General features: G+C 39.5%; 1 protein-coding gene across 8 annotated transcripts in view; it reads left to right on the top strand.

The window, feature by feature from the left end:
* Acaca (acetyl-CoA carboxylase alpha) overlaps nt 1–26,462 on the top strand; it is a 297,113-nt gene that overhangs the window by 86,055 nt on the left and 184,596 nt on the right. For 7 of the 8 annotated variants that reach the window (XM_070027132.1, XM_070027130.1, XM_070027131.1 and 4 more), the window contains 8 exons: nt 4,931–5,063; nt 6,815–6,953; nt 12,934–13,043; nt 13,750–13,831; nt 15,108–15,206; nt 17,889–17,995; nt 20,450–20,560; nt 25,849–26,058. In XM_070027132.1, the coding sequence (XP_069883233.1) occupies nt 4,931–5,063; nt 6,815–6,953; nt 12,934–13,043; nt 13,750–13,831; nt 15,108–15,206; nt 17,889–17,995; nt 20,450–20,560; nt 25,849–26,058 (991 nt within the window). Of the gene's footprint in view, nt 1–969; nt 989–4,930; nt 5,064–6,814; nt 6,954–12,933; nt 13,044–13,749; nt 13,832–15,107; nt 15,207–17,888; nt 17,996–20,449; nt 20,561–25,848; nt 26,059–26,462 lie in introns of those variants that run through there. The other variant, XM_070027136.1, reaches the window with a different exon arrangement.

Below are 26,462 nucleotides of genomic sequence, written 5' to 3'. Positions count from 1 at the left end.
AGCCACAGCGCCACTTCCGGCTTTTTTCTTTTTGCTTATGTGGTGCTGAGGAATTGAACCCAGGGCCTCAGGCATGCAAGACAAGTGCTCTACCACTGAGCCACCTTCCCAGCCCAGTAGCCTATTTTTTTGGGTCGGTTGTGGGGCCTGAACTCTGGGCCTGGGTGCTGTCCCTCAGCTCTTCAGCTCAAGGCTAGCACTTTATCACTTGAGCCGGCTTTTTTCTTTTTGCTCATGTGCTGAGGATCGAACCCAAGGCCTCAGGCATGCAAGGCAAGCGTTCTACCACTGAGCCACCTTCCCACTCCCTAATTTGTATTTAATTTTGTGAACTTTTTTGTTGTTGTTGTGGGACTTGAACTCTGGGCCTGGGCTCCGTCCTTGCTCTTCTGCTCAAGGCAAGCACTTTACCACTTGAGCCACAGTGCCACTTCCGGTTTTCTTGTGGTTAATTGTAGATAAGAGTCTCACAGACTTTCTTGTCTAGGTTGGCTTTGAACCGCATGATCCTCAGATCTCAGTTTCTTGAGTAGCTAGGATTATAGGTGTGAGCCAACAGGTACCTGGCGTTTTGTGAACTTTTTGTGTATTGATTTTATGTTTAGACATTTGTGATATTGTGGTCTTATGCATTTCTCTAGCATATATCTCCTAGGCCCTTGGAATATTTTTAAGTGAGAAATGCCTTTTGTATGTATGTTAATAGAAAGATTAGTGGCTGGGAACTAGATTCCTGGATAACCTCAAGATGGGGCTGGTTGCCATGGAAACCTCCCTATGATTAGAAGGTTGGAACTTTCTGTCTCAACACCTGACCTCCAGGGAGGGGAGAGGACCTAAAGGTTGAGTGGATCACCAGGGACCAATGATATAATTAGTTATGCCCACATAATGAAGCCTCTGCAAATGATTTCTGAACTGTGGTCTTTAGAGAGCTTCAGAGCTTTGATTATGTGGAGTTTCCTGGAGGATGGTATAACTGAAGAAGGTATGAGACCTCTGTGCCCCTCCCACATACCTTGCCCCCATGCCTTGTTTTCCTTCATTTCTCAGTTTGTATCTTTTGTAATATTCTTTATATTAAGTGAATAAATGTGGATAAAAGTAAAATGTTGCTCTGAGTCCTGTGAGATGCTCTAGCTAATTAATACAACACAACAAGAAATTTTAAGAACCCTAATTTATTACTGGTAGGTCAGAAGTACAGGTAATGACCTGAGACTTGGCATCTTGAAGAGGGATGAAATCTTAGGGACTGATTCCTTAGCCTGTGGATCTGCTGCTATATCCAGGTAGATAGTTTTGGAATTAAATTGAATTAAAGAACACCCTGTTCAGGCTATAGAATTACTTGGTGTAGGGGGAAAATTATTACACATGTAGTTACGGAAATGCTCTGTGTTGTGAGAATATAGTAACAAAACCCATTCTTTTTAAAAAACTCCATTAAAGTCTCTTATTGTTTCTGATAATTATCTATAAAATTTGTAGATAACAATACCATCCCCAAACGACAGTTCTATTTCTTCCTCTTTGATCTTTATGACTTTTTTTTCATTTTATTTCACTTTCTAGGTTCTCTTAGTTTTTTGATCTATAGATTTTCTGAAATCAAACCATCCTTGAATACCTTAGAATAAATTTGACTTGACCATCATGAAGTAATTTTTCTAAAAAAATACTTTGCCCATCTCTGCACTAATATTATTTCAAATATTTTGTTTTTGCACCTATAGTCATGAGTCCAAATGGACCTGAAATTTTCCTTTCATGTACCACCTTTGTTTGTTTTGGTCTGTCTCATACTTTTTCTGTTGTCTGGAAGTTTGGAAGATAACTCCTCTTGAAGATTCAGTAGAATTTCTTTTTAAGCCCTCTAGACGATATTTTCTTTGCAAGAAAATTATAATCAGTTTTTTACTTTGAAAACATATAGTTGCAGAATTAGATTGTAGGAAAGGAAGAAAACAAATGTGTACAGGAAGAAGCATTTGTCTTTTTTTTTTTTTTTTTTTTTGTCAGTAATGGGGCTTGAACTCTGGGCCTGGGCGCTGTCCCTCAGATCTTGAGCTCAAGGTGAGCACTCTACCACTTGAGCCACAGTGCCACTTCTGGTTTTCTGGGGGTTAATTGGAGGATATAACAATCTAATGGTCATTCCTGCTTGGACTAGCTTTGAACTGCCAACCTCAGATCTCAGCCTCTTGAATAGCTAGAATTACAGGTGTGAGCCACTGATGCCTGGCAAAGCAATTGTCTTTAAACCAATGTACAACTGAAGTTGTGTGTGTGTGTGTGTGTGTGTGTGTGTGTATGTGTCTTGTCTGTGTGTGTGTATATGTCTTGTCTTTGTGTGTGTGTTTTGTGCTGGTCCTGGGGCTTGAACTCAGAGCCTGGGCATTGTCTCTGAGCTTTTAAAATGCTCAAAGCTAGTGTTTTACCACTTGAGCCACAGTTCCACTTCTGACTTTTTTGGTAGTTGATTGGAGATCAAAGTCATGGGCTTTCCTGCCTGGGCTAGCTTCAAACGATGATCCTCAGATCTTAGCCTCATGAGTAGCTAGGATTACAGGTGTGAGCCTGCTGACACCTGGTCTAAAACAGTTTATATCCAATTGTCAATAATCATCAGAATACTATTCTTCATACAGTCTATTAGTAAAGTCTGGGTATGGGAAGGTTAAACTGCATTAAGAATTAGAAACAATGCATTCAGCAGTGAGAATTGGTTACTTAGATATTAGAAGGATGAAAGAGCAAAAAGGGATACTGAGTTTACTTTGAGTTAGCTTTAGAAAGCTAACTGGGCCTGAGAAAACAAATGGTTTTACCAGGAAAAGCTTTGAGTAGCTGGTGCTCAGATTCCTAAGGAAGAAATCTATCCAGGTGATGCATAGACCCAGCAACATGGTCCAGACAGTAATAAAGTGATACAAGGATGTTTTTCCTTGGCTGTCTGACCTGTTACTGATAGTTTTAAGGCTTTTCTTGTGACTGCTAAAAGAATTGTTAGGCTGCAGTTAACTCTCTGTTGCCCTTGAAGCAATATCAATAACAAGCTGGTTAACAATCTTTTTTCCTTTCTAACTTCTCATTTACAGAACTGACCAGGAGAGAACTATTAAAAGTGTCTTAGCCATAGTGACACAGAGCAGAGTATCTAAGGGCAGGCCTGCAGTTGAGGACAATATCTAAATAACTGGAACAGTAAATATTATGCATATTTTATAAAGAGAAAACAAGCTGAGCAAAGTTAAATTGTTTGTCAGAATCACTGGAGTTATTAAATGGACATATTTGGAATTTAAATGGAAGCTTGTTCTGCCTATGCTACTATTTTATTACAAGTATCATTATTTTGTGTGCCATTTGGAAAACAGCACTACCAATTAAATAAGGCCTCTAAGTAAGATATATGTATAAACACATACCAATTTCAGAGATACAGTATCTCTGTAAAGTTAAAAAAAAAAGTGAGGCTATGTTTTTTTGTTTTTCTCTTGTGTCAGGCCTGGAGCTTTAACTTCAGGTCTTGCACTCATGCTAGGCATTTTTTACTCAAGACTTTTTATTTAAGCCATACCTCTGGCTTTTTGTAGGTTCTAGTTTTTTTCTGGTTAATTGGAGATAAGAATCTCTTAGAGGGACTGGGAAGGTGGCTCAGTGGTAGAGCGCTTGCCTTGCATGCCTGAGGCCCTGGGTTCAATTCCTCAGCACCACATAAGCAAAAAGAAAAAAGCTGGAAGTGGCGCTGTGGCTCAAGTGGTAGGGCACTAGCCTTGAGCAGAAGAGCTGAGGAACAGTGCTCAGGCCCAGAGTTCAGGATCCACAACTGGACCAAAAAAAAAAAAAAAAAAAAAAGAATCTCTTAGAGGGGCTGGGAAGGTGGCTCAGTGTAGAGTGCTTGCTTTGCATGCATGAGGCCTTGGGTTCGATTCCTCAGCACCACATAAGCAGGAAAAGGTGGAAGTGGTGCTGTGGCTCAAGTGGTAAGAGTGCTAGCCTTGAGCTGAAGAGCTGAGGGACAGCGCCCAGGCCCAGAGTGCAGGCCCCACGACCAAAAAAAAAAAAAAAAATCTCTTAGATTTGTTGGCCTGGCTGCCATCTTCAGATTTTAGACTCCTGAGTAGCTAAGATTATAGGTGTATGCCATTGGTGTCTAGAGTGAGCTGTCTTAAAAACTGACAAAATACAATATGTTTCTGAAGAATTTGATTTTAGTTGCTGATTTTGATATCAAAGTAAACATATCTTAGTCAAGCACTTCATAGGTAATAATAGCAAGCATGGAGTTTTAGCTCAGATGAAAGTGAATGGTAGAGATACAGAGATGATGGTCATCTGTATGCCATAGTCATGATCCAGAGCAGCTTGCCATTCACCATCTCTGAGTCTATTATTTTTACCATATCACATTTCCTAATTTGTGATAGGATCTGTTGACAAACCTTGATTTGTTGTTGTTATGAAGAATTTGATTTTAGTTGCTGATTTTGATATCAAAGTAAACATATCTTAGTCAAGCACTTCATAGGTAATAATAGCAAGCATGGAGTTTTAGCTCAGATGAAAGTGAATGGTAGAGATACAGAGATGATGGTCATCTGTATGCCATAGTCATGATCCAGAGCAGCTTGCCATTCACCATCTCTGAGTCTATTATTTTTACCATATCACATTTCCTAATTTGTGATAGGATCTGTTGACAAACCTTGATTTGTTGTTGTTATTCAAGAGCTTGGATTTTTTTTCCCCTTAAATTTGTTTTCTTTCTTCTATTTGAAAAGTGTGTGCTCTGCCAGCATATAAACCCAAAAGTCTGCTCTGGAAATATTGTTATGAGTATAGTAATGAAATCAGGTTTCCAGAAATTGGGGGTAATGTGACAAAATCCTATGTATGTATTTTCATGTTTTCTCTATTTTTAAAGGTCCAGCATGTCTGGCTTGCACCTTGTAAAACAAGGTCGAGACCGAAAGAAAATAGACTCACAGCGAGATTTCACTGTGGCTTCACCAGCAGAATTTGTTACTCGTTTTGGAGGAAATAAAGTAATAGAGAAAGTAAGTTATAACTTGCTGACCTATTTAATCAAAAGTATATGAAATTTAATGTTAGATTTTTTCCAAGATGATATTTAGATTTTCAGAGACTGTCTTTTTATTCGGAATTGTTCTTTATGTTCCTAGCATCTGAATATAATTTTACTGTTTTCTGAAGCACATTTATTGCTAATCAGTTAGTTATACATGATTAAGGAGAAGAAACTGTGCCCATAATGTTCCTTTTGAAAGATTTTGTGGTTTTACAAGTGGGGCTGCATTGATCTGACTAGGAGTATTTAAAGAATTGACTGACTCATGGGGTGCTCGTGAAAGATAATATGTGATAGCATTAGACTTAGAACTAAAGCAGTGGAGAGTTTTAGACTTAAACAGTTGGATAGGATACATTGTGACTTTCTGCCTTCTACCAGGTGTTTGAGATGTTTCAAGGGACTAGACAACATGAAATCCTTGAAGAGATTTTCCATGTATTTTGAAATGTGTCATTGTTATCTAAACTATGTCAGAGCTGAGAGAATAACTTGGTTGAAGTAGCTTATGGTAATTAAAAGATTGAAGGATGGGGACCAGTATTCCTACTCCTAAAAGTATTGCTTCATTGATATCTGTGTCCTTCTATTAGTCTTTTTTTTTTTTTTTTTCTGCCAGACCTGAGGCTTGAACTTAGAAGCTGGCACTGTTCCCGAGCTTTTTTGCTCAAGGCTAGTACTGTACCACTTCTGGCTTTTTTCTAGGTAATTGGAGATAAGAATCTCATGGACTTTACTATCCAACCTTCATCCTCAGATCTCAGCCTCTGAGTAACTTGAGTAGCTAGCTTGTAGCCTCTTGAGTAACTAGCCATAAGTATGAGCCACTGACTGGCACCTGGCTTATTAGTCTTTCAATTAAGGTAAATTATGTATGTATTAGCCTATGTTATCATTAGGGGCATGATTGAAAGACAAGTGAGGAAGTGAAAGGTTTATTTACAGAGAAGACTCAGAATCATTTGATTCTTTCACTGTTTTCCTTCCCTCCCTCCCTCTCTCCCTCCCTTCCTCCCTCCCTCCCTCCCTCCCTCCCTTCCTTCCTTCCTTCCTTCCTTCCCTCATTCCCTCCCTCCCTCCTTTCCTCATTCCCTCCCTTCCTTCCTCCCTCTCTCCTTTCATATTTACTCTTTCCCTCCCTGCCCCCCCCCTTCAGAAGTACTGGGTCTCACACTTGCTAGGCAAGTACTCAGCCATAGCACTTGCACCATGCTCTTAGCCCTTGATTCTTATAGTTTTTTCTTGTGACCCTTCTGTCTATCTCTACAAATTAATGTAAGAAAAGATTACATGACACCAAACAGTTTAGTCTTCCTTCATTCCTCACTAAATAATGCATCATCTTTTTGAAGCTTGTTTTCTGCTATCCTCTATGTAATAGCAATAATAGAATAGTCCACAAACAGTGTATCGGTAAAAAATCTGAAGAGAAACCAGAGTATCAGGGTATTGACAATCATGACTTTTTCTTCTTCATCAAATAAATTGGAAAGGAACATTCTAGCTAGCATATATTGAAGTATTTGCCTAGCAAGCACTTAAAAATACTGCTTGTTCATGTGGGAGCTAGTTTCTAACAGTGTGAACTAGCAAGGTTTACTGGTTGAAGTTTTGATCTTTTTAGAGAGACAGATAAACAAAAATTCTTTCATCTTTTTCCTTTTGTCATTGCTTTTCTTTTTTGCCTTTTCTTTCAATTTCCATCTCCCTTCCTCCCAGGTTCTTATAGCTAACAATGGGATTGCTGCAGTGAAATGCATGAGATCTATCCGTCGGTGGTCTTATGAAATGTTCCGAAATGAGCGTGCAATCAGATTTGTTGTCATGGTCACACCTGAAGACCTTAAAGCCAACGCAGGTGAGTTATTAGTTTTATATGTGCCACCGAACATAAAATATTGAATGGAACAGCCTGTAATTGGGAGAATGTTAACTAAGAAGATTTCCAAACCCAGGATTTCCAGTGAAATGCTATGCAAAGAATTGCTCTTTAAATAGTGTTAAGAATAGGCATATAAAAGTGTGATTGTAGTGCTGGGTCCCAGTGGCTCATGCCTGTAACCCTAGTTACTCAGGAGGCTGAGAGCTGAGGATTATGGTTTAAAGTCAGCCTGGGCAGGAAAGTCTGTGAGACTCTTATCTCCAATTAACCACCAGAAAACTGGAAGTGGTGCTGTGGCTCAAGTGGTAGAGCCCTAGCGTTGAGCTGAGGGACAGCGCCCAGGCTGAGTTCAAGCCTTATGACAACCCCCCCCCCCAAAAAAAGAGCTAGATGTTTCATATGTATGTTCTCACAGTCCTATTATAGCACTACATGTTATTACAGCACTTACCTGATTACTCTGAAATTGTTTCTTAGAGCTACTGGCTCCAAAGGGGTTTTTGCTAAGTATGTTTTTCTGCATACTCTAAACAGATGGTCCTCTGACTAGTTGTAAAGAATATTAGTATAGCTGAGATGTGTGGCTGGTCTTCTCTATACTTTTTTTTTTTTTTGGTCGGTCATAGGGCTTGAACTCTGGGCTTGGGCACTGTGCCTGTGCTCTTCAGCTCAAGGTGAGTGCTCTACTGCTTGAGCCACAGTGCCACTTCCGGTGTTCTAGTGGTTTATTGGAGATAAGAGTCTCACGTACTTTCCTGCCTGGGCTGGCTTTGAACTGTGATCCTCATATCTCAGCCTCCAGAGTAGCTATGATTACAGGCATGAGCCACCGGCGCCCGGCCTTTATACTTTTTATCACTGAAGTGTAATCTCTAAAGGTAGATTAAGAATATTCCTAAGGAGTATTAGATATATCATCTTATTCGGAAATGAAGTCATCCGTTTATTAGAAACTAGACATTATCATGTGCAATCATTTATATCACTTTCTAATGTCTCTGAGCTACAATTTTTCTATCAGTAAAAGGGATGATCATCTATCTATTTACTGAACAGTTTTTGTTCTCTCCTTTTTTGGGGGGTGGGGTTGGTCGTGGGGCCTGAACTTTGGGCCTGGGTGCTGTTCCTCAGCTCTTCAGCTCAAGGCTAGCGCTCTACCACTTGAGCCAAAGTGCCACTTCCAGCTTTTTTCTTTTTGCATATGTGGTGCTGAGGAATCGAACTCAGGGCCTTATGCATGCAAGGCAAGCGCTCCCCCACTGAGCCACCTTCCCAGCCCTGAACAGTTTTAAAGATAAGATTATCTTTAATAAATATAAAATAGGTTGTTTCTTTTCTCCAAATCCATTCTGCTTGGTACTCTTGTCAGTTTATTTATTCATTCATTCCATGAACAGAGACTCATAGTTAAATAAGATAAGATCTTGCTCTAAGAAACAAATAATTTCAGTGTAACCAGGTAAGTGCTAAAATAACATTCAGTGTTACTATAGAATTATGAGAACATAGAAATGAAACAGCTAGCTCTTGGAGACACAGTTAAGAGGGCTTTCTGAAAAAGGTTATGCCTGGCCTAGAATGAGTAAGAAATAGTGAACAAATTACAGGATACTGAAGTATGTGCCAGGCAGGAAGAACAGCTTATGTAAACATGAGGGTGTGATACAGGTGGCTTTCTGGAAATTACAGGTGGCTTATTAAAGTACAGGGTTTGATAAAGTACTTGTTAAAGACGTCCTTGTTTCCCATACTTAAAGGTCAGACTTTATATGTTTAGGTGTGTATTGGATGTGGCTGTATATTTTTATTTGTGTATGTTACATATAAAAGGTATTGCAGGGGCTGGGAAGGTGGCTCAGTGGTAGAGTGCTTGCCTTGCATGCATGAGGCCCTGGGTTTGATTCCCCAGCACCACATAAGCAAAAAGAAAAAAAGCCAGAAGTGGCGCTGTGGCTCAAGTGGTAGAGCCCTAGCCTTGAGCTGAAGAGCTGAGGGACAGCGCCCAGGCCCAGAGTTCAGGGCCACGACTGGACCCAAAAAATAAAAATAAAATAAAATAAAAAATAAAAATAAAAGGTAATACATTTAAAATGGATAAGCTTTTTTTTTTTTTTAAAAAAAAAACTATATAAAAGCAGAAGAGTTTAATGAACCCCTTCTCATCTACTTATCTAGTACCAACAATTAGCAACTCATGGCCATTTCACACAGTTTTTCTGTAGCAAATCTTTTTTTTTTTTTTTTGGGTCCGGTCGTGGGGCCTGAACTCTGGGTCTGGGTGCTGTCCCTCAGCTCTTCAGCTCAAGGCTAGCGCTCTACCACTAGAGCCACAGCGCCACTTCCGGCTTTTTTCTTTTTGCTCATGTGGTGCTGAGGAATCGAACCCAGGGCCTCATGCATTCAAGGCAAGCACTCTACCACTGACCCACCTTCCCAGCCCCCTGAAGCAAATCTTAGATGTACCATATTTTGTATTTCAATATATATCTCTTAAAATACAGATTCTTTTGAAAGAAAAACCAAACACTTAGATGAATAAATTCTGTTAGTATCTTGAGAGATCCATTTAAGGAAGAAAGTGATATGATAGAATGAGAATAGAGAAGAAATGGATGACATAGAAAGATAGAGGTTAAAAATAGGAAGATTTGGTAACTAAGGACAGAGCTAATGTTCACTGCTGGGTTTCTAACTTGATTGACTAGAGATGGCAGTATCACCAACTAAAATAGATGATACAGCAAGAAGAGCAAGGTTTGTTAATAGGGAGATGGATTCAGTTGGGTGTATTTATGGAACATCCTAATACTATATATCCTATAAAAAGTTGGTTTTGTCCTTCTAGAACTTAGAAATAACAAGAATTAGTGATAAAGTTGTGGAAATTATTAACAAATATGTGGTATAGTTAACACTACGCTCCAAAAGAACAAATAGAAAATAAAGAGAACTAAGTATGAAGTTTTATGGAAGACTATGCAACAGACTGGGAAAGACTATATTAGCAAAACTGAGAAATGAAGAAGTAGCAGAAACAAGCAAAGAAGAAACATAAAGAAAAGAGAATTTCAGGCCCAGCGCCAATGGCTCATGCCTGTAATCCTAGCTACTCCAGAAGGCTGAGATCTGAGGATCACAGTTTTCAGAACTAGCAGGGGCAGAAAAGTCTGTGACACTTTTTATCTCCAATTAATCACAGAAAAAGCTGGAAGTGGAGCTGTGGCTCAGAGTGGTAGTGTACTAGCCTTGAGCAAAAAGAGCTCAGGTACAGTGCCCTGGCCTGGAGTTCAAGCCCCACGACTGACCAAAACAACAACAACATGCATTTCAATAAGGAAGGGATAAATATGTCACCAGTCCAGAAAATAAGACCAGAAACTTATCCAGCAGTTAGGAATCATTGATAACTTTTGGAGGCATAATTTCCATGGGACAGTCTAAGATTGTATAAACTAATATTGGATATTAAGGGATGTAGGACTTGATGATAGAGATAGCCAGTGTGAACTAGTTTTTAAGAATTTTGGCTGAAAAGGGAAGAGGCAAAAGCAGTAACTAAAAATAAATTCAAAATCATGGAAAGATTTTTAAAAATTAATTTAAAAATAGTGGAAATCTCACCATGTTACCCTGGCTGTTTTGGAATTTTGGGGACTCAAATGATCTTTTTGCCTCAGTGTTCTGAGTGGCTGGGACAGCAGGGGAACTGTGTCTGGCACTGTTTTCTAGAATGAAAAAATGTGGGGATGTTTACAGTCTGAGAGAAGGAGCCAAAGAAATAAGAAGGGTTTTATATGTAGAAGAAACTTTATTTTTTATTATTTTTTAAAATGTTGGTCCTTAGGCTTGAACTCAGGGCTTAGACGCTGTACCTGAACTTTTTTGCACAAGGCTAGTGCTCTAGCTCTTGAGCCACAGCTCCACTTCTGGCTTTTTGTTGTTTATGTGGATATAAGAGTCCCACGAACTTTCCTGCCCAGGCTGGTTTGGAATCACTATCCTCAGTTCTCAGCATCTTGAGTAGCTAGGAATACAGGCATGAGACACACTTGTCTGGCTGAAGTTATTTTTTTAATTATCTTTAAGTAGTTGTGCAGAGGGGTTTCACTTCAACATGTCAGTTTATTGGTATGCTGCATCTTGTTCAGTGTTACCCCTTCTATCATATTAGCAACGTATAGTATATCATGGAGCCAGGGACTTGGAGACAGTAGAAAAGTAACAGGCAAAGCCAGGTACCAGTAGCTCATGCCTGTAATCCTAACTACTCTAAAATCTGAGGATCATGGTTTGAAGCTAGCCCAGGTAGGAAAGTTCATGAGATTTATTTTAAATTAATCAGCCAAAAGCTGGAAGTAGAGGTGTAGCTCAAGTGGTAAAGCATCGGTATTGAGGGAAAAAGCTAAGGGGTAATACCTAGGCCCCGAGTTTCAGCTCTAGTACTGGTACCAAAAAAAAGATTAGGCTCTCCTGGGTACTGGAGGTTCATGCCTATAATCCTTGCTCTTCAGGAGGCTGAGATCTGAGGACCAAGATTTAAAGCCAGGCTGGGTAGACCAATCTGAGAGACTCTTATCTCCAATTAACCAGCAAAAAGCCAAAAAATTGCTAGATGCTGGTGGCTCATGCCTGTAATCCCAGCCACTCAGGAGGCTGAGATCTGAGTATCGCGGTTCAAAGCCAGCCCAGGCAAGAAAGTCCGTGAGACTATCTCCAATTAACCACTCAGAAACCAGAAGAGGAGCTGTGGCTCAAAGTGGTAGAGTGCTAGCCTTGAGCAAAAGAAGACAGGGACAGCACCCAGGCCCTGAGTTCAAACCTTATGACCGTGCGCGCGTGCGTGCGTGCGTGTGTGTGTAAAAAATGGAGATGTGGTGAGTGAAAAAAGCTAATAACCAGGAGTGCAAGTCTGTGAGTTCAAGCACATGCACACACACAAAGCACAGAGATGTGGTTCAAGTGATAGCTTTGAGTGAAAAAAGCTAATAACCAAGAGTGCAAGTCTGTGAGTTCAAGCACATGCACACACACACACACAAAGCACAAAAGGTTGTTCCTGAACTCTTCTATTGTCAGACAGTTCACTATCTTATAATGCATTCACCCTGTGGATAATTTTGGTGATTGCTAGGAAGTTCTTCACATTAAACCTAAATTGATCATCCTGAAATGGTTGCTATTGGTCCTTAGTTTAGAACTTTCCCTCCCAAATCCTAGCTAAACATTCTTATAGGATCTTTAAGAAGAAAATTAGCTGAGCTACCCCTTCTACCTTTATAGTCTGAATTAACTAAAAGGCAGGATCTTTGCTCCAGGAATTTGGTCTAGAGACACTGTGATAAAGTAGACCAAGCGGAAGATTGAATTCAGTCTTAGCTCAAAATCCTGACTGTGCTGCCAATTAGTTGTGTGGCTTTGGACACTGTGCTTAACAATTTGTTAAACTCAATTACTTTAGTACTAATGGTAGTGGGTACTAAGCCTAACACTACAAATGTGCTTTTTCCTTCCATCCTTGCTCATAGTAGGGTGATGTCAGTGAATAACAGAAAGGCAGGACAGAACAATAGCTAAGAACAAAGGTTTCAAGCAAGCCCAAACCTGTACCTAGGCCCTACACACTGATTGCAGAACCCTGCACATGTTATATAACTTTATTCATATATAAAGCAGACAGAGTAATATGTTGCTCAGTTATTCTGAAGATTAAATAAGAAACATGCTAATACTTACATAGTACTTGACACTTTAAAATGAAATGTTAAGGAACCATTGGATTCTCATAGGAGTATGTTAAATATAATGACAAACTCATTACAAGTAAATGGTAAAGGGAATTATCCTGTTCATGTTTGTTCAGGGGCTACTTTTGATGGCCCTTTTACATAGTTTTGCTATGCTATTATATTTGTGAAGTCAAATCACATGTTCTTTATTTATCTACTTGTTTTTTCAGAATACATCAAGATGGCAGATCACTATGTGCCAGTGCCTGGAGGACCAAACAACAACAACTATGCAAATGTAGAATTAATTCTTGATATTGCAAAACGGATCCCGGTGCAAGTAAGAGAGTCCTTTTAAAGCAAATTCAGTATTTTATAGTTAGGTGCAAGCCTGTAAACTTTCAGGTAAAGTGTCTTTTTTGAAAATTCTTAAATGCTTTTCTATGGGGTATTTAAACCAGACAAAGATAAAAAGAAAGGAGTGATTAAAAATAAGGAAAATGCAGTATAAATAGAAGGTCTAGAAGGGTCTTGAGATTTTTTAAAATTCTAAATATCTCACCTGTGTGCCATCACAAGTACATAAAAGTTAACTATTTTCTAGAGAATATTCTTAGCCTAGAATATATCAGTATATTGTAAGTAGATTGTTTCTCCCTTATCATATTTGTTAGGAAATGTAAATACCTTAGAGTCCGAAGAGAGGAAAAATCTATACTTATGTGTCAGTGCCACCACTAGATACAAAGGTGGGACAGTATTTCCAGAAAGAGCTCTCTAGAGCCCAGATGAAAGTCCAGGAGAATCTCCTGAAGAGCATCAAGGCCTCTTGGTTTCTGATCTTTTGGTCTTGACCTCTTCAGAAGTTTTAGTACAATGGACTGCTTATTGTTATTTTGAAGAAAGTTTTCCAAAAACAAGCATGGCAGCTGAATTCGCCATTGGTCTGCTGTGGAACTATTGTACTTTGTAGTGTGGCCAGAGACAAAGCAGTTTATGGTTTAGGGTATGACTTTTAAAATTGAATCATATTGTGTTCTTTGTAGGCAGTGTGGGCTGGTTGGGGTCATGCTTCTGAGAATCCTAAACTTCCAGAACTACTCCTGAAAAATGGCATCGCATTCATGGGTAAACCTTTATGTTATTGTTTCTCTCTTTCTCTCTTTCTCCTCCCCGCCCCCTCCTTTGTTTTGGGGCTTGAACTCAGGGCCTGGGCTTTCTCCCTGACCTTTTCTGCTCAAGGCTGGTGTTCTACCACTTGGAGCCACAGCTCTACTTCTAGTTTTCTGGTGATTAATTGGAGTTATGGTTCTCATGGACTTTCCTGCCCAGGCTGGCATTGTATCATGATCCTCAGATCTCAGCTTTCTGAGAGGCGAGGATCGCAAGCGTGAGCAACCAGCACTCAGCTTTGGGTTCTCTTTTTAAATCAGCAATTCTCAGAGTAACCCTTTTCTTTTTTCCCTATGCTTTTTACACTTTCCTTATCTAATTTTTCATCTTGAGTGTTTTCTATCCAAATCCTTTTATTTGAGACAGGAAAAAGACTAGTTTCTGAAACATTGGCCTTTTGAAAACTTTGCTGTTAGCCTATAGAAACCAGGTAGAGGAAAGGCCTCTTTTTTTTTTTTTTTTTTGCCAGGCCTGGGGACTATCCCTGAGCTGCTTTTGCTCAAGGATATCACTCTGCCATTTGAGCCATAGCACTACTTCTGGCTTTTTCTGTTTATGTGGTACTGAGGAATTGAACCCAGGGCTTCATGCATGCCAGGCAAGCACTCTACCACTGAGCCACATTCTTAGCTCTTTTTTAAATAGTGAAGATAACTAAAGATAGTCTAGCAGTGTGCTCATAAATATGAATCAGTACCTTTGCAGTTAAGCCTGTAGTTTATGTTGCTATAGATAATAGTTATTTCTTTTGACTTCTTGCTTTCATAATGGCAGAAAAAGAAAAATGAAGGTTATATGGCTGAAATTGTTTCTCAGTTCTGATTGTCCTTAGTAAACATTATTAAAGATAAATCCCTTCTTTGGGTTCCCTTAAGACATAAATAATATTTGAAACTTGGACCCCAAATTTCACTGTCCTTATTTTTAGGATATTTTAGACTTGTTAATTTGTAAAAGTGGATAATGAAGGTTGATAAAATTAGATTTTTCAGCAGTTTAGAATAACATTCTACATTTTGAGCTCTTATTTCTGTGCAAAAGCTTACTATGATTAAGTTCTATAAAGGGTACAAAGGTAGTCAAAATAGTAGTCCTCATAATCAAGTTTATGATCTTTATGATATGTAAGGGGGAGGAGCCCAAGAGAAATACAAAAATAATAATAAAGCAAAATATATGTGTCAGAAATGAGGCAAAAAATGTTATGGTTCTTTTTCTATTTTGTTTTTAGGTCCTCCAAGCCAGGCGATGTGGGCTTTGGGGGATAAGATTGCATCTTCTATAGTAGCTCAGACTGCAGGTATTCCAACACTTCCATGGAGTGGCAGTGGTAAGAAATGATTTGTTTGTATCTTTGTTTATTTTAGAGGGTGCTGATTCTGGTGCTGGAATTCGGCCTGCGTACTGTCCCTGAGCTTTGTTGCTCAAAGCTATGTTGTACGACTAGAGTCACAGCTCAACTTCTGGCTTTTTTGATGATTTACTAGGGATATGAGTCTTGTAGAATTTCTTGCTGCAAACCACGATTCTCAGATCTCTGTGTCCTGAGTAGTGAGGATTACAGGCCCAAGCCACCAGTATCTTGCTTCTTGTTTGTATTTTTTTTTTTTTTTTGTCAGTTATGGGTCTTGAACTCTGGGCCCTGAGCACTGTCCCTGAGCTCTTCAGCTCAAGGTGAGTGGTCTACCACTTGAACCACAGCGCCACTTCTGCTTTTCTGGTTTAATTGGAGATAAGATTCTCATGGACTTTACTGCCCAGGCTGGTTTTGAACCTCTATCCTCAGATCTCAGCCTCTTGAGCAGCTAGGATTACAGGCATCAGCCACTGGTGCCCAGCTCTTGTTTGTATCTGAAGTATAGAAAACGTCAGGATAGGGCTGGGAAGGTGGCTCAGTGGTAGAGCACTTGCCTTGCATGCATGAGGCCCTGGGTTCGATTCCTCAGCACCACATAAGCAAAAAGAAAAAAGCAAGAAATGGCGCTGTGGCTCAAGTGGTAGAGTGCTAGCCTTGAGCTGAAGAGCTGAGGGACAGCGCCCAGGCCCAGAGTTCAGGCCCCACGACCGGACCCCCCCCCCAAAAAAACCCCCCAAAAACATCAGGATATTTAGGTCTGTGGTATGGGGCTTAAGTTTGTTTAAAATATATTGATTGGAGCTGGGCACCGGTGACTCACGCCTGTAATTTTAGCTGCTCAAGAGGCTGAGATCTGAGGATCGAGGTTCAAAACCAGCCTGGGCAGTAAAGTCCATGAGACACTTATCTCCAATTAAACACCAGAAAACCGAAAGTGGCACTGTGGTTAAAGTGGTAGAGCAGTAACTTTGAGCTGAATTGCTGAGGGACAGCGCCTAGGCTCAGAGTTCAAACCCCACGACCAATAAATAAATAAATTAATTAATAAAAATAAAAATATATGTATATATTGATTGGAATACTTGAGAAGAAATAGAGTCCTGGTACTTCCTGACTTAATCTATAATTTTTATCATGTTTTAGGAATATAAATTTAGTACCAAACATATAGATGCTAAACTAATCTGGAATCATTTTAGAACTTGATGTGAAGAAACTTTGGGAAAATGATTATTTTTCTAGAAATTCAGATCTTCTCAGGCTGGAGGCTTCCTTAGAAATATTAGACCTCTGGACAGCTGTGGGTTAGGATTAAGCCTCTGGACTGCCTTTGGATAGCCTGGCTAGGAAAAACCTAAAGCCTTGTTGCTTACATGTTTATTTGCCTTTGTTTTCTTGATGTCTGTCCACAGTCTGTGGATGATTTGCTTTGAGTTTCTTTTCTTTTTTTTTTTTTTTTTTGTCGGTCGTGGAGCTTGAACTCTGGGCCTGGGCACTGTCCCTCAGCTCTTCAGCTCAAGGCGAGCACTCTACCACTTGAGCTACAGCGCCACTATGCTTTGAGTTTCTGATACCATTGAACCTTAGTTGCCCTTAAGGTAAAAAATGAGGTTAATAGTCAACCTTTCTTTCAGTCATGTTGGAGGGATAAAAAATTTTTAAATTGTTTTATTCTAGGCAAACTTTTTCTTTTTTTTTTTTGGGGGGGGGGTGGTCCGGTCGTGGGGCCTAAACTCTGGGCCTGGGCGCTGTCCCTCAGCTCTTCAGCTCAAGGCTAGCACTCTACCACATGAGCCACAGCGCCACTTCCGGCTTTTTTCTTTTTTGCTTATGTGGTGCTGAGGAATCGAACCCAGGGCCTCATGCATGCAAGGCAAGCACTCTACCACTGAGCCACCTTCCCAGCCCTCTAGGCAAACTTTTTAAAGAATGCTATGTGAGTTATTATAGCTAATAATATTATGAACTTCACCTTTTTAAAATCACTCATTCATAAAAACATTAATTAAAACTTCTTTTAAACAAGAATGACCATTGTCTTGACACTTAATATATTTGAACCCTGTTCCTCTGGTTTCTAGGGTGATTGCCATATCCTTCCCAGATTTACTGGGTCAAATGGTTTAAAAGGTTAAATTTTTTCTTGTTTGAATGGAGATACTATAGTTTTCCCCTTGTGGTTGAGCACGGGCACAATCAGGAAACATGGAATCATGACTCTACTGAGGCCAATAAAACTGCCATTTCTGTTTCCAAGGGCTCATAAAGATTGAATTATTTCTGAAACCTCTGGTCCTGGAGCAGTCCTGAAAACACAAATTGAGGGTATATTGCCTGCTGGGTTGCTGTGAGATGCTTACCATGTTTCTCCCTCTCCCTCCCCCACTCCTTCCCTCCATCCCCCATCCCTGTCTTGTATGTCCCTGTGTTTTTGTAAGTTGCTGCATTAGTTCTAGTTTTTCCAGCTTAAGAATCCAAAATGCAGCTCATGCTATGGATAAATGGTGTTAACTCCAAAGACTGATTAGGTTTTTATGGTATCCTTTCCTCTACTACTTTCAATTTTGGAAAAATACCATAACATTTTAAAGAAGATACAGCAGAAAACTGACATGAGTTCTTGTACTTACTCTCAAGCCATATTGTCTATTACAGGTCTTCGTGTGGACTGGCAAGAAAATGATTTTTCGAAGCGTATCTTAAATGTTCCACAGGAGCTATATGAAAAAGGTTATGTGAAGGATGTGGATGATGGACTGCAGGTATGCTGCTAATTCTAGGGAGTGATAGCTTACAACCAGTTATAACCACAAACAGAATTTTTAAGCCTAGTTAATGATACATATCCATATTGGCATGAGAGATGTAAGACCAAGAGGTGTAGTTATGGAATATATAGTGTGAGTAAATGACTAAACAATTTTGTCTTAAAGCAAATTGTTCTTCTGGGCAGATAATTTCTTAGGTGATTAAATCAGTGTTTTAATGACCTTCCTTTCTACCACCTTTTTTTATTGTATGAGGGGGGCCAACAAGGAATGCACTTTTTCCCTAATTTGAATTCAGAGCCAAGAAGGAAGGCAGATAAAGGCCAAAATGTTAGCTTTATTATAAAAGAGTTGTTAGTAAAATGTGTAAGAACATTGAAATTTACAAGCTGCATGCCAAAGTTAACTGGGCTTCCTCCTTCCCTGATTACTGATAGTGCTGAGTAACTGGCTTTTCTTCTACAGAGACACAGCTTTTATCATTTTGTTTATTACATGGCTAAGAGCTGTTGAAGAACATATATTCTGTGCAGTGGATTGATGTTGAAGAGAAAGAGGATGAGCTATGCATGTTCAAGTTTCTCCTTCCAAACTGACCAGTCAGGGCCTCTGATGTTTGAGTTATACCTCCAACACTTTTCTCTCTAGTTATTTATTTATTTATTTTTGTTGGTCGTGGGGCTTGAACTCTGGGCCTGGGTGCTGTCCCTCAGCTCTTCAGCTCAAAGCGAGTGCTCTACCACTTGAGCTACAGCGCCACTTCCGGTTTTCTGGTGGTTTATTGGAGATAGGAGTCTCACGGTCTCTCCTGCCCGGGCTGGCTTTGAACTGCGATCCTCAGATCTCAGCCTCCTGAGTAGCTAGGATTACAGGCGTGAGCCACCAGCGCCCGGCTCTAGTTATTTTTTAACATAGGATTTCTCTTTTGCCCTGGGACAGCCTGGAATGAGATACTCTTACTCACATTTCCTACCATAGCTGGGATGACAGATGTCATCACTGTGTGCGGCTTTTTCTATTGAGATGAACTTTAAGAAAATACTACCTTTAGCCAGGTGTTAGTGGCTCACGCCTGTAATCCTAGCTACTCAGCAGGCTGAGATCTGAGGATCATGGTTCAAAGCCAGCCCAGGCAAGAGTCTGTGAGACTCTTACTCCAATGAACCACTCAGAAAACCAGAAATGGTGCTGTGGCTCAATTGGTAGAATGCCCGCCTCTAGTTGAAGAGCTGAAGGACAGTGCCCAGGCCCAGAGTTCAAGCCTCACGACCGACCAAAAAAAAAAAAAAAAAGAAAGAAAAAGAAAAAGAAAATATTTAAGTACTTTAGTTCATCATGTCAATTAGTATTATGCTTCTTGATTAATGTCATTGCTTTCATCATTCTCCTCCATCTCTCTCAACCCTACCTATCCCCTCATCATGAACACTTATTTTTGGGAGGAGTCCTGGCTTGGAACTATGATCTTTCTGATATCAGCCTCTCATGTAGCTAACATGACAAGCATATGCCATTGTGCCCAGCATTACATTTTTTTTTTGCTGAGACTTACATGGAACCTTAGTCTTTCTAATTTCAGCCTCCTGAAGAGTTAGGATTACAAGTATGATTTGCCATGTCCAGCTATGATAGTTTTCTTTTTCTTTCTTTCTTTTGTTCTTTTTGCTAGTCCTTGGCCTTCAACTCAGGGCCGGGGCACTGTCCCTGAGCTTCTTTTGCTCAAGGCTAGCATTCTACCACTAGAGCCATAGTGCCATTTTCAGCTTTTTTCTTTTTTTGTTGGTTGTGGGGCTTGAACTCTGGGCCTGAGCGCTGTCCCTCAGCTCTTCAGCTCAAGGTTAACGCTCTACCACTTGAGCTACAGTGCACTTCGGGTTTTTCTGGTGGTTTATTGGAGATAAGAGTTTCACGGATTTTCCTGCCTGGGCTGGCTTTGAACTGCGATCCTCAGATCTCAGCCTCCTGAGTAGCTAGGAATACAGGCATGAGCCACCGGAGCCTGGCTAGCTTTTTTTCTTTTTTATGTAGTACTGAGGAATCGAACCCAGGACTTTATGCATGCTAGACAAACACTCTACCACTCAGCCACATTCCCAGCCCTATTACAGCTTTCTTGTTTGTTTGTTTGTTTGTTTGTTTTTTGGTCGGCCGTGGGGCTCGAACTCTGGGCCTGGGCGCTGTCCCTCAGCTCTTCAGCTCAAGGCGAGCGCTCTACCACTTGAGCTACAGCGCCACTTCCAGTTTTCTGGTGGTTTTTGGAGATAGGAGTCTCACAGTCTTTCCTGCCCGGGTTGGCTTTGAACCGCGATCCTCAGATCTCAGCCTCCTGAGTAGCTAGGATTACAGGCGTGAGCCACCAGCGCCCGGCTTATTACAGCTTTCTTAAAGGGAGAACATGCCAGTCCTACTAATTAATACAACTTCATTTTTTTCTCTTCTTTCTTGAAGGCAGCAGAAGAAGTTGGATATCCAGTAATGATCAAGGCCTCAGAAGGAGGAGGAGGAAAGGGAATCAGAAAAGTCAACAATGCAGATGACTTTCCTAATCTCTTCAGACAGGTAGAATGCAAGTTGTTTTTGTTTATTTGAACCAACATATTGTAGAGATGTGTGATTTAACTCATATTGTGATTTGGATATCCAGAGAATATTTAATTTTTAATTTTGTTTGTATCTACTCTAGGCTTCCTCTAGCTTTCACTTGCTTGTTATTAGAAGGAGGAAAATTTAATAAAATGCCCTATTGAAGTCAAGTTTTATTCAGTTAGGTAATTCAGAGAATAAAAAATATAACACCAAGAACTTTAAAATTCTTTCTATTAGCTTTTCATGTGGTGTATTAAGTACCCAAGACAAAATAAGCAGGCTCATCATTACATGATTGAAAACCAGGAAGAACAAAAGTCAGGGATTTGGAGCATGGATCAAATGGTAGAGCACTTGCTTGGTAAGTGTGAGACCCTGAGTTCAGACTTCAGCACAACCAAAAGAAGAAGTGGAAAAGAAAAAAATGAAAGTTGTTAGAAACTGATCCACAGAAGATTTAATAAACTCTCAAAATAAGATGTATAATAATCATGTTGAATGCATTCAAGGAAATTAATGGCAAGATTGAGAACTTTGGTACAGAAGAAACAAGTGAAAATTCTAGAATTTAAAATGCAGAACTAAAATTACATCAGTATAAGAGTTTAATAACCAGTGCAATTAAGAAAAGATTTAGTCACTGGAAAATGGAAGATAATTCAGTCTGAAGCATGAAGAGAGACAGAACAATAGAGAGCAAGCTGAGCTATTCTTTGCAAAGATGACCATGGAAACCCCTCTCATCTCTGTATACCTTCCACTGTACTGTACAGGATAATGATATTCCTTCTCTTCCCATCAGAAAATAGAATCCCCTTTTCTGCCCTTTGAATTTCAGCTGGCTTTGGACTTGTTTTGACCAATAGGATATGGCAGAAATGGTGCAAGTTGTGAAACATAAACTTCAAGTGGTCATGTAGTTTGTGCCTTTCCCTCAGAATCAGCCCTAACACTACTACATGTAGAACTCCTCACCTACAGTTCAAAGGGTGATAAGATCACCAGCTGAGCCTAGTTCATAGTGCTGATCTGCAGAATCATAAGCAAGTAAAATAGTTGCTGTCCCAAGTCACTACATTTTTGCACATTTGTAGGTGTCTATCAGTAGATAACCAACACAGATATTGATACTTAAAGGTCTGATACTGCCGTAGTGAAAAGAATGTGTCATTGCCTTCAAAACTGGCTCATAAGTAGAGGCCAGAAAAATAGTGAGAGGAATGTGAATGATGGTTGTAGGAATGGTGAGCAAACTGTTAGTAGAAGCTATAAAAGTAAGAAAATGAGTGTTACTAGATTCTGGAAAAAAGACAATTTGTGTCCCATAATGATAGAACAGTTACAAAAAGCATCTGAGGTAACTTGAAAAACAGAGAATGTGTTTAATAAAGTCATGAATTTCTACAAAAAAGCTAAAAGTGGGGCTGGGAGGGTGGTTCAGTAGTAGAGTGCTTGCCTCACATGCATGAGGCCATAGGTTCGATTCTAAAGCACTACATAAACAGAAAAAGCCGGAAGTGGCGCTATGGCTCAAATGGTACAGTGCTAACCTTGAGCTGAGGAGCTGAGGGACAGAACCCAGGCCCAGAGTTAAAGCTCCATGACAGACCAAAAATAAAAACAAAACAAACACACAGCACACACACCAAAAAAAACTAACAAAGTGTCTATTGAGTGCTTCTAGTTGTTTATGCTAAGGCATTATAACAAGTGAGCTGCAGAAGATACTTTGTAAGCAGAATTTGTAGGAAATATAAAGAAGTTAGAACTTGTGTTTCAAAACATGTTCTTTCCACTTTCCTGTTTCTCTTGCTTTCAGAATACTTGCAGTGTAAAAAAATGCCTCAGCTTAGGTCAAGGGCTTGAACAGGGTAGCTCTTACCTGTAATCCCAGGTACATAGGAAGCTGTAAGTAGGAAGGATAAAGAGTGAATCCAGTAAGGCTGAAACTGGAGACTATCTTCAAAAAATAACTGAAGCAAAAAAAAGGCTCAAGTAAAGGCCCTAAGTTGAAACCTCAGTACCACCGAAAATGAAAGGAAAGCAAATGAATTAAAATAAAGATCGAGTCTAGAGTGCTGGTGAGAAGGACCTCAGAAATGTATGTTATACCTGGTACATTACCTTTTCAATTCTGAAAACATTCTTCTAGTAATATTAAGGATGTTTTCTCACAGTACCTTGACATGCACAGAGTATAGAGAAGTTTAGGTAGAAATTCATTATGGAGATGGCTTTAAATTTTGAACCTCAATACGATGCATAGGAAACTCACAAAGTTGTCAAGAGACTTGTATTGATGATTGTACCAAAAGAATTTACACAGAAGTAATTTAAGATGAAAAAGGCTATTTTCTGTCATTGTGACAAAATACCTGAGAAACAATTTAAAAGGGGAATTTTACTCATCCATTAGAAAGAATGATTTTATTATATCATTTGCAAAGAAATGGATCGACGTGGAAAAATTATGTTAAGTGTGGTAAGTCAGGCCAGAGAGACAAAAGATGCATATTTTCTCTCAGATGTGGAATCTAGAACTAATTTATAAATGTATAAGTAAACATATACTGAGTTGTACACAAGTGTACATAGATGATTTGACTGAAGAATTACAGTGTCATTCCTTAGGAAAAACTGACAGTCTAATAGAAAGAATACCAAGAAACTAAAGGAGTGCTTAGGGGAGGAAGAATAGATGAATGAAGAGGATGTGGGGGAGAATGCAGGTAGAATATTCAGTGCATATCCTATGAAACTAAGAAAATTGAAGGGAAGGCTGAGTTAGGAGGGATGGGAGAGAACGTTGAAATGGGTGACAACAATCAAGATGCAGTGTACCTATCTACTGATTTGTTGGATGGTAATTCCTTTGTATAAGTAAAAGGTAATAAAAATATAATTTAAAAAAGTGGAAAGATCTATTTTGTCTCACAGTTTCAAAGATCTCAGTTAATGGTTGTTTGGTCCAGTGACTTTTGGGCCTACAGTAAGGGAGTTCATCATGGCAGAAACATTGTGGCAGAGGAAAGCTACTCACCTCAAGGAGCCAGGAAGCAAAGAAGCACAGGGGGTAAGCTTTATCTTTCAAGTATGCTTTCCTAGTGACCTACAGCCTCCAATAAGGTCCTTATTTTCTAGTTTCTGTCATCTCCCAATGGTCCATTCACTTATGGATTGATAGTAATTCATTCCATCAGTGAGATTAGAGCTTTCTTGATTCAACCACCCAAAAACCCCACCCATGAACATTGTTGCAGTGGGAGTCCATATGTTTAATCCATGGGCCTTTTGGGGGACGTTTTAGATCTATACAATAACAGAGGCCTTTGGGCTTTCAACTTATGGACAGGAAGCAGACTGAGAAAGTTATTGAGCCCTAAACATTGGTTATTTCTAATAAAAAGAGATTTTTTAGTAGAGTAGGCAAGGTGTGTGTGTATGTGTATACACGTGCGTGTGTGCACCCATGCCTGTGTGATTAGGAACCTCTGTGATTAGGAACCCGCTTCTAAAGGGTATACTTCTAAAAGGGTATAGAACCATATAAAAAATCCATTCCTCTGAGGTAAAATCTCCATATATTCATCTGTATTTTAAAATTGTTGTGTTCTGGTGACCACTGTTTACCTTCCATCCTGTCCTTTTTGAACAGGAGTATCTTTTCTAGTTCTTTCTCCTAATCTCATTGAATGTTGGGGGTATGGGGAAGATAACTTGTCTTTTTAGTTCCCAGGTCTTTGGATCAAGAGAAACTATACTGAGGAGGAGCTATACCTAATCTAATGAATCTTACTTACACCTGGCCATGTGCTATGAGAAAAGTGGATGTCAAGCCTGATGCCATGATTGGATGAGACTTTGGGGGTAGGGAGGGGGGTGAGTCTAATTTGCATGTGAGAGGTATGTGAATTATTGTGGCCATAGAGTGGACCATAGTAGATGGTTTACAGAGCTGGCAGCAATAACTCCTCCTATACCTGTATGTATACCCATTTCAATGTGACTTTGCTGTGCTTCCCTCAAGAGATGGCATCGCTTTCTTTCCCCACTGCTTGAATTATAGCTGGCCTTGTTGCTTGCTTAAACTATGACTAAGTAGCCAAAGTGAAATGTAAATTCTACAGTCTACTCTTCAAGACCGTCACTTCTGCCCTGGCCTTCTAAGAACATTACTAAAGAAGCCTGGTCTAGCATGGAAGGTGAGATGCCACATGCAATAGAAGCAAGCATGTTCTAGTATGGTTCCCTAGACCTCCCAGTCAGCAGCTAGCAACAAATAGCCAGACATATGAATAGGACAAATCAGCCCTACTCCAGTCACCAGATGTTGATTTGCACATGCATGTGCAAATAATGATGAAATAGACATCATAAATGAAGAGTTTGACTTTACTTTTTACATAGCCAAACAGCTAAAAAAATAAAAAGCATAGAAGACAGATGAGGTACAGCGAAATGATTTTACATCATATGCTTTAAGTCTCAGGAGAAGAGAAAGAGAATGAAGCAGAAACAATATTTGAAGAAATAATGAAGCAGAAAGTTTTATTTGAAGAGATGATGGCTAAAGAATTCCTTGAATGGCTAAAAACATGCCAGGCACTGATTCAAAACCCACTATGAGTGCAAAGCAAGACAAAGAAAACCACATCTATGCTTATTAGACCTAATTTACCACCTGACCTTCCCCAAACTTGGCTATGAAAGAAAGACATGATTCCAAATCATCTGGAGGAAAAAGTTACTTTCAAAGGAGAAAGAAGATCGACAGTTGAAATCTTGGTAGAAACCCTGGAAATCAGAAAACACATAGGTATCTTTAAATGTGGTGAAAGAAATTACTCACAGTGTGTCTACTCACAGTGGTTTTCAGAATTAAAGGTGGAAGTCCTTTGACTGCTAACACCACAACACACGATGTATTGTGAATCAGGGAAGCATCTAGTTTGGAGCAAGTTATACATTGGCTTGTCTGAAATACATGGCAGTATTTTGCGTTGTTGTGGGATTTGTACATGCATATGTGTTGTCAAATATTTTATTGCTTACCCTTGTAACATACTAGATGTTTTATGTTTTCGTATTAGAGTTAAATAACTAAGAATGTAAAACCTTAAAAATTGACCAGGGCCTATATTATATTTTATTCATCTTATTTTCCTATTGATTAACAGCCCCTCACACTTTCTAGGCATCTGCTTATGGAAATGAAAGCAAGTTATCAGTGTGGATTTGTTTTGTTTCCTTTTCTAACATAGGTTCAAGCTGAAGTTCCTGGATCTCCAATATTTGTAATGAGACTAGCTAAACAGTCTCGTCACCTGGAGGTACAGATCCTAGCAGATCAGTATGGCAATGCCATCTCTTTGTTTGGCCGTGATTGCTCTGTACAGCGCAGGCATCAGAAGATTATAGAAGAAGCACCTGCTGCTATTGCTACCCCAGCAGTATTTGAACATATGGAACAGGTATGTCTATTAAATGTTTTATTTTTTTCTTTTCATTCAGTTTATATACTAACCTGACAATAACAGTTGCAAGTCATGATTTGAAATTGATGGCTATTTTATCTTTCTCTTAGAAAGAAAATAATATAAAATGACCTATTGTGTGAACTTTAAGGATACTTAGATAAAGTTTTAAGAAAATAATGGATTTGAATAGATTCCTTTGAAGACTTGGTGTAGATCAAGCTAGAAAATGGAACTACTTGTTGAAAACCTCAAACAATCAGATTAAAAATCACAATATTGGCTGGGCACTGGTGGCACTAGGTGCTACTTGGGAGGGTGAGATCTGAGTATCATGGTTCAAAGCCAGACCAGGCAGGAAAGTCCATGAGACTCTTATCTCCAATAAACCACTCAGAAAA

This window comes from Dipodomys merriami, unplaced genomic scaffold, assembly GCF_024711535.1.
Source record: "Dipodomys merriami isolate MVZ:Mamm:240054 unplaced genomic scaffold, mDipMer1.0.p SCAF_19, whole genome shotgun sequence".
Lineage (NCBI taxonomy): Eukaryota > Metazoa > Chordata > Mammalia > Rodentia > Heteromyidae > Dipodomys > Dipodomys merriami.
The sequence above is the reverse complement of the archived record's forward strand: the minus strand, read 5'-3'. Positions and strand labels throughout refer to the sequence as shown.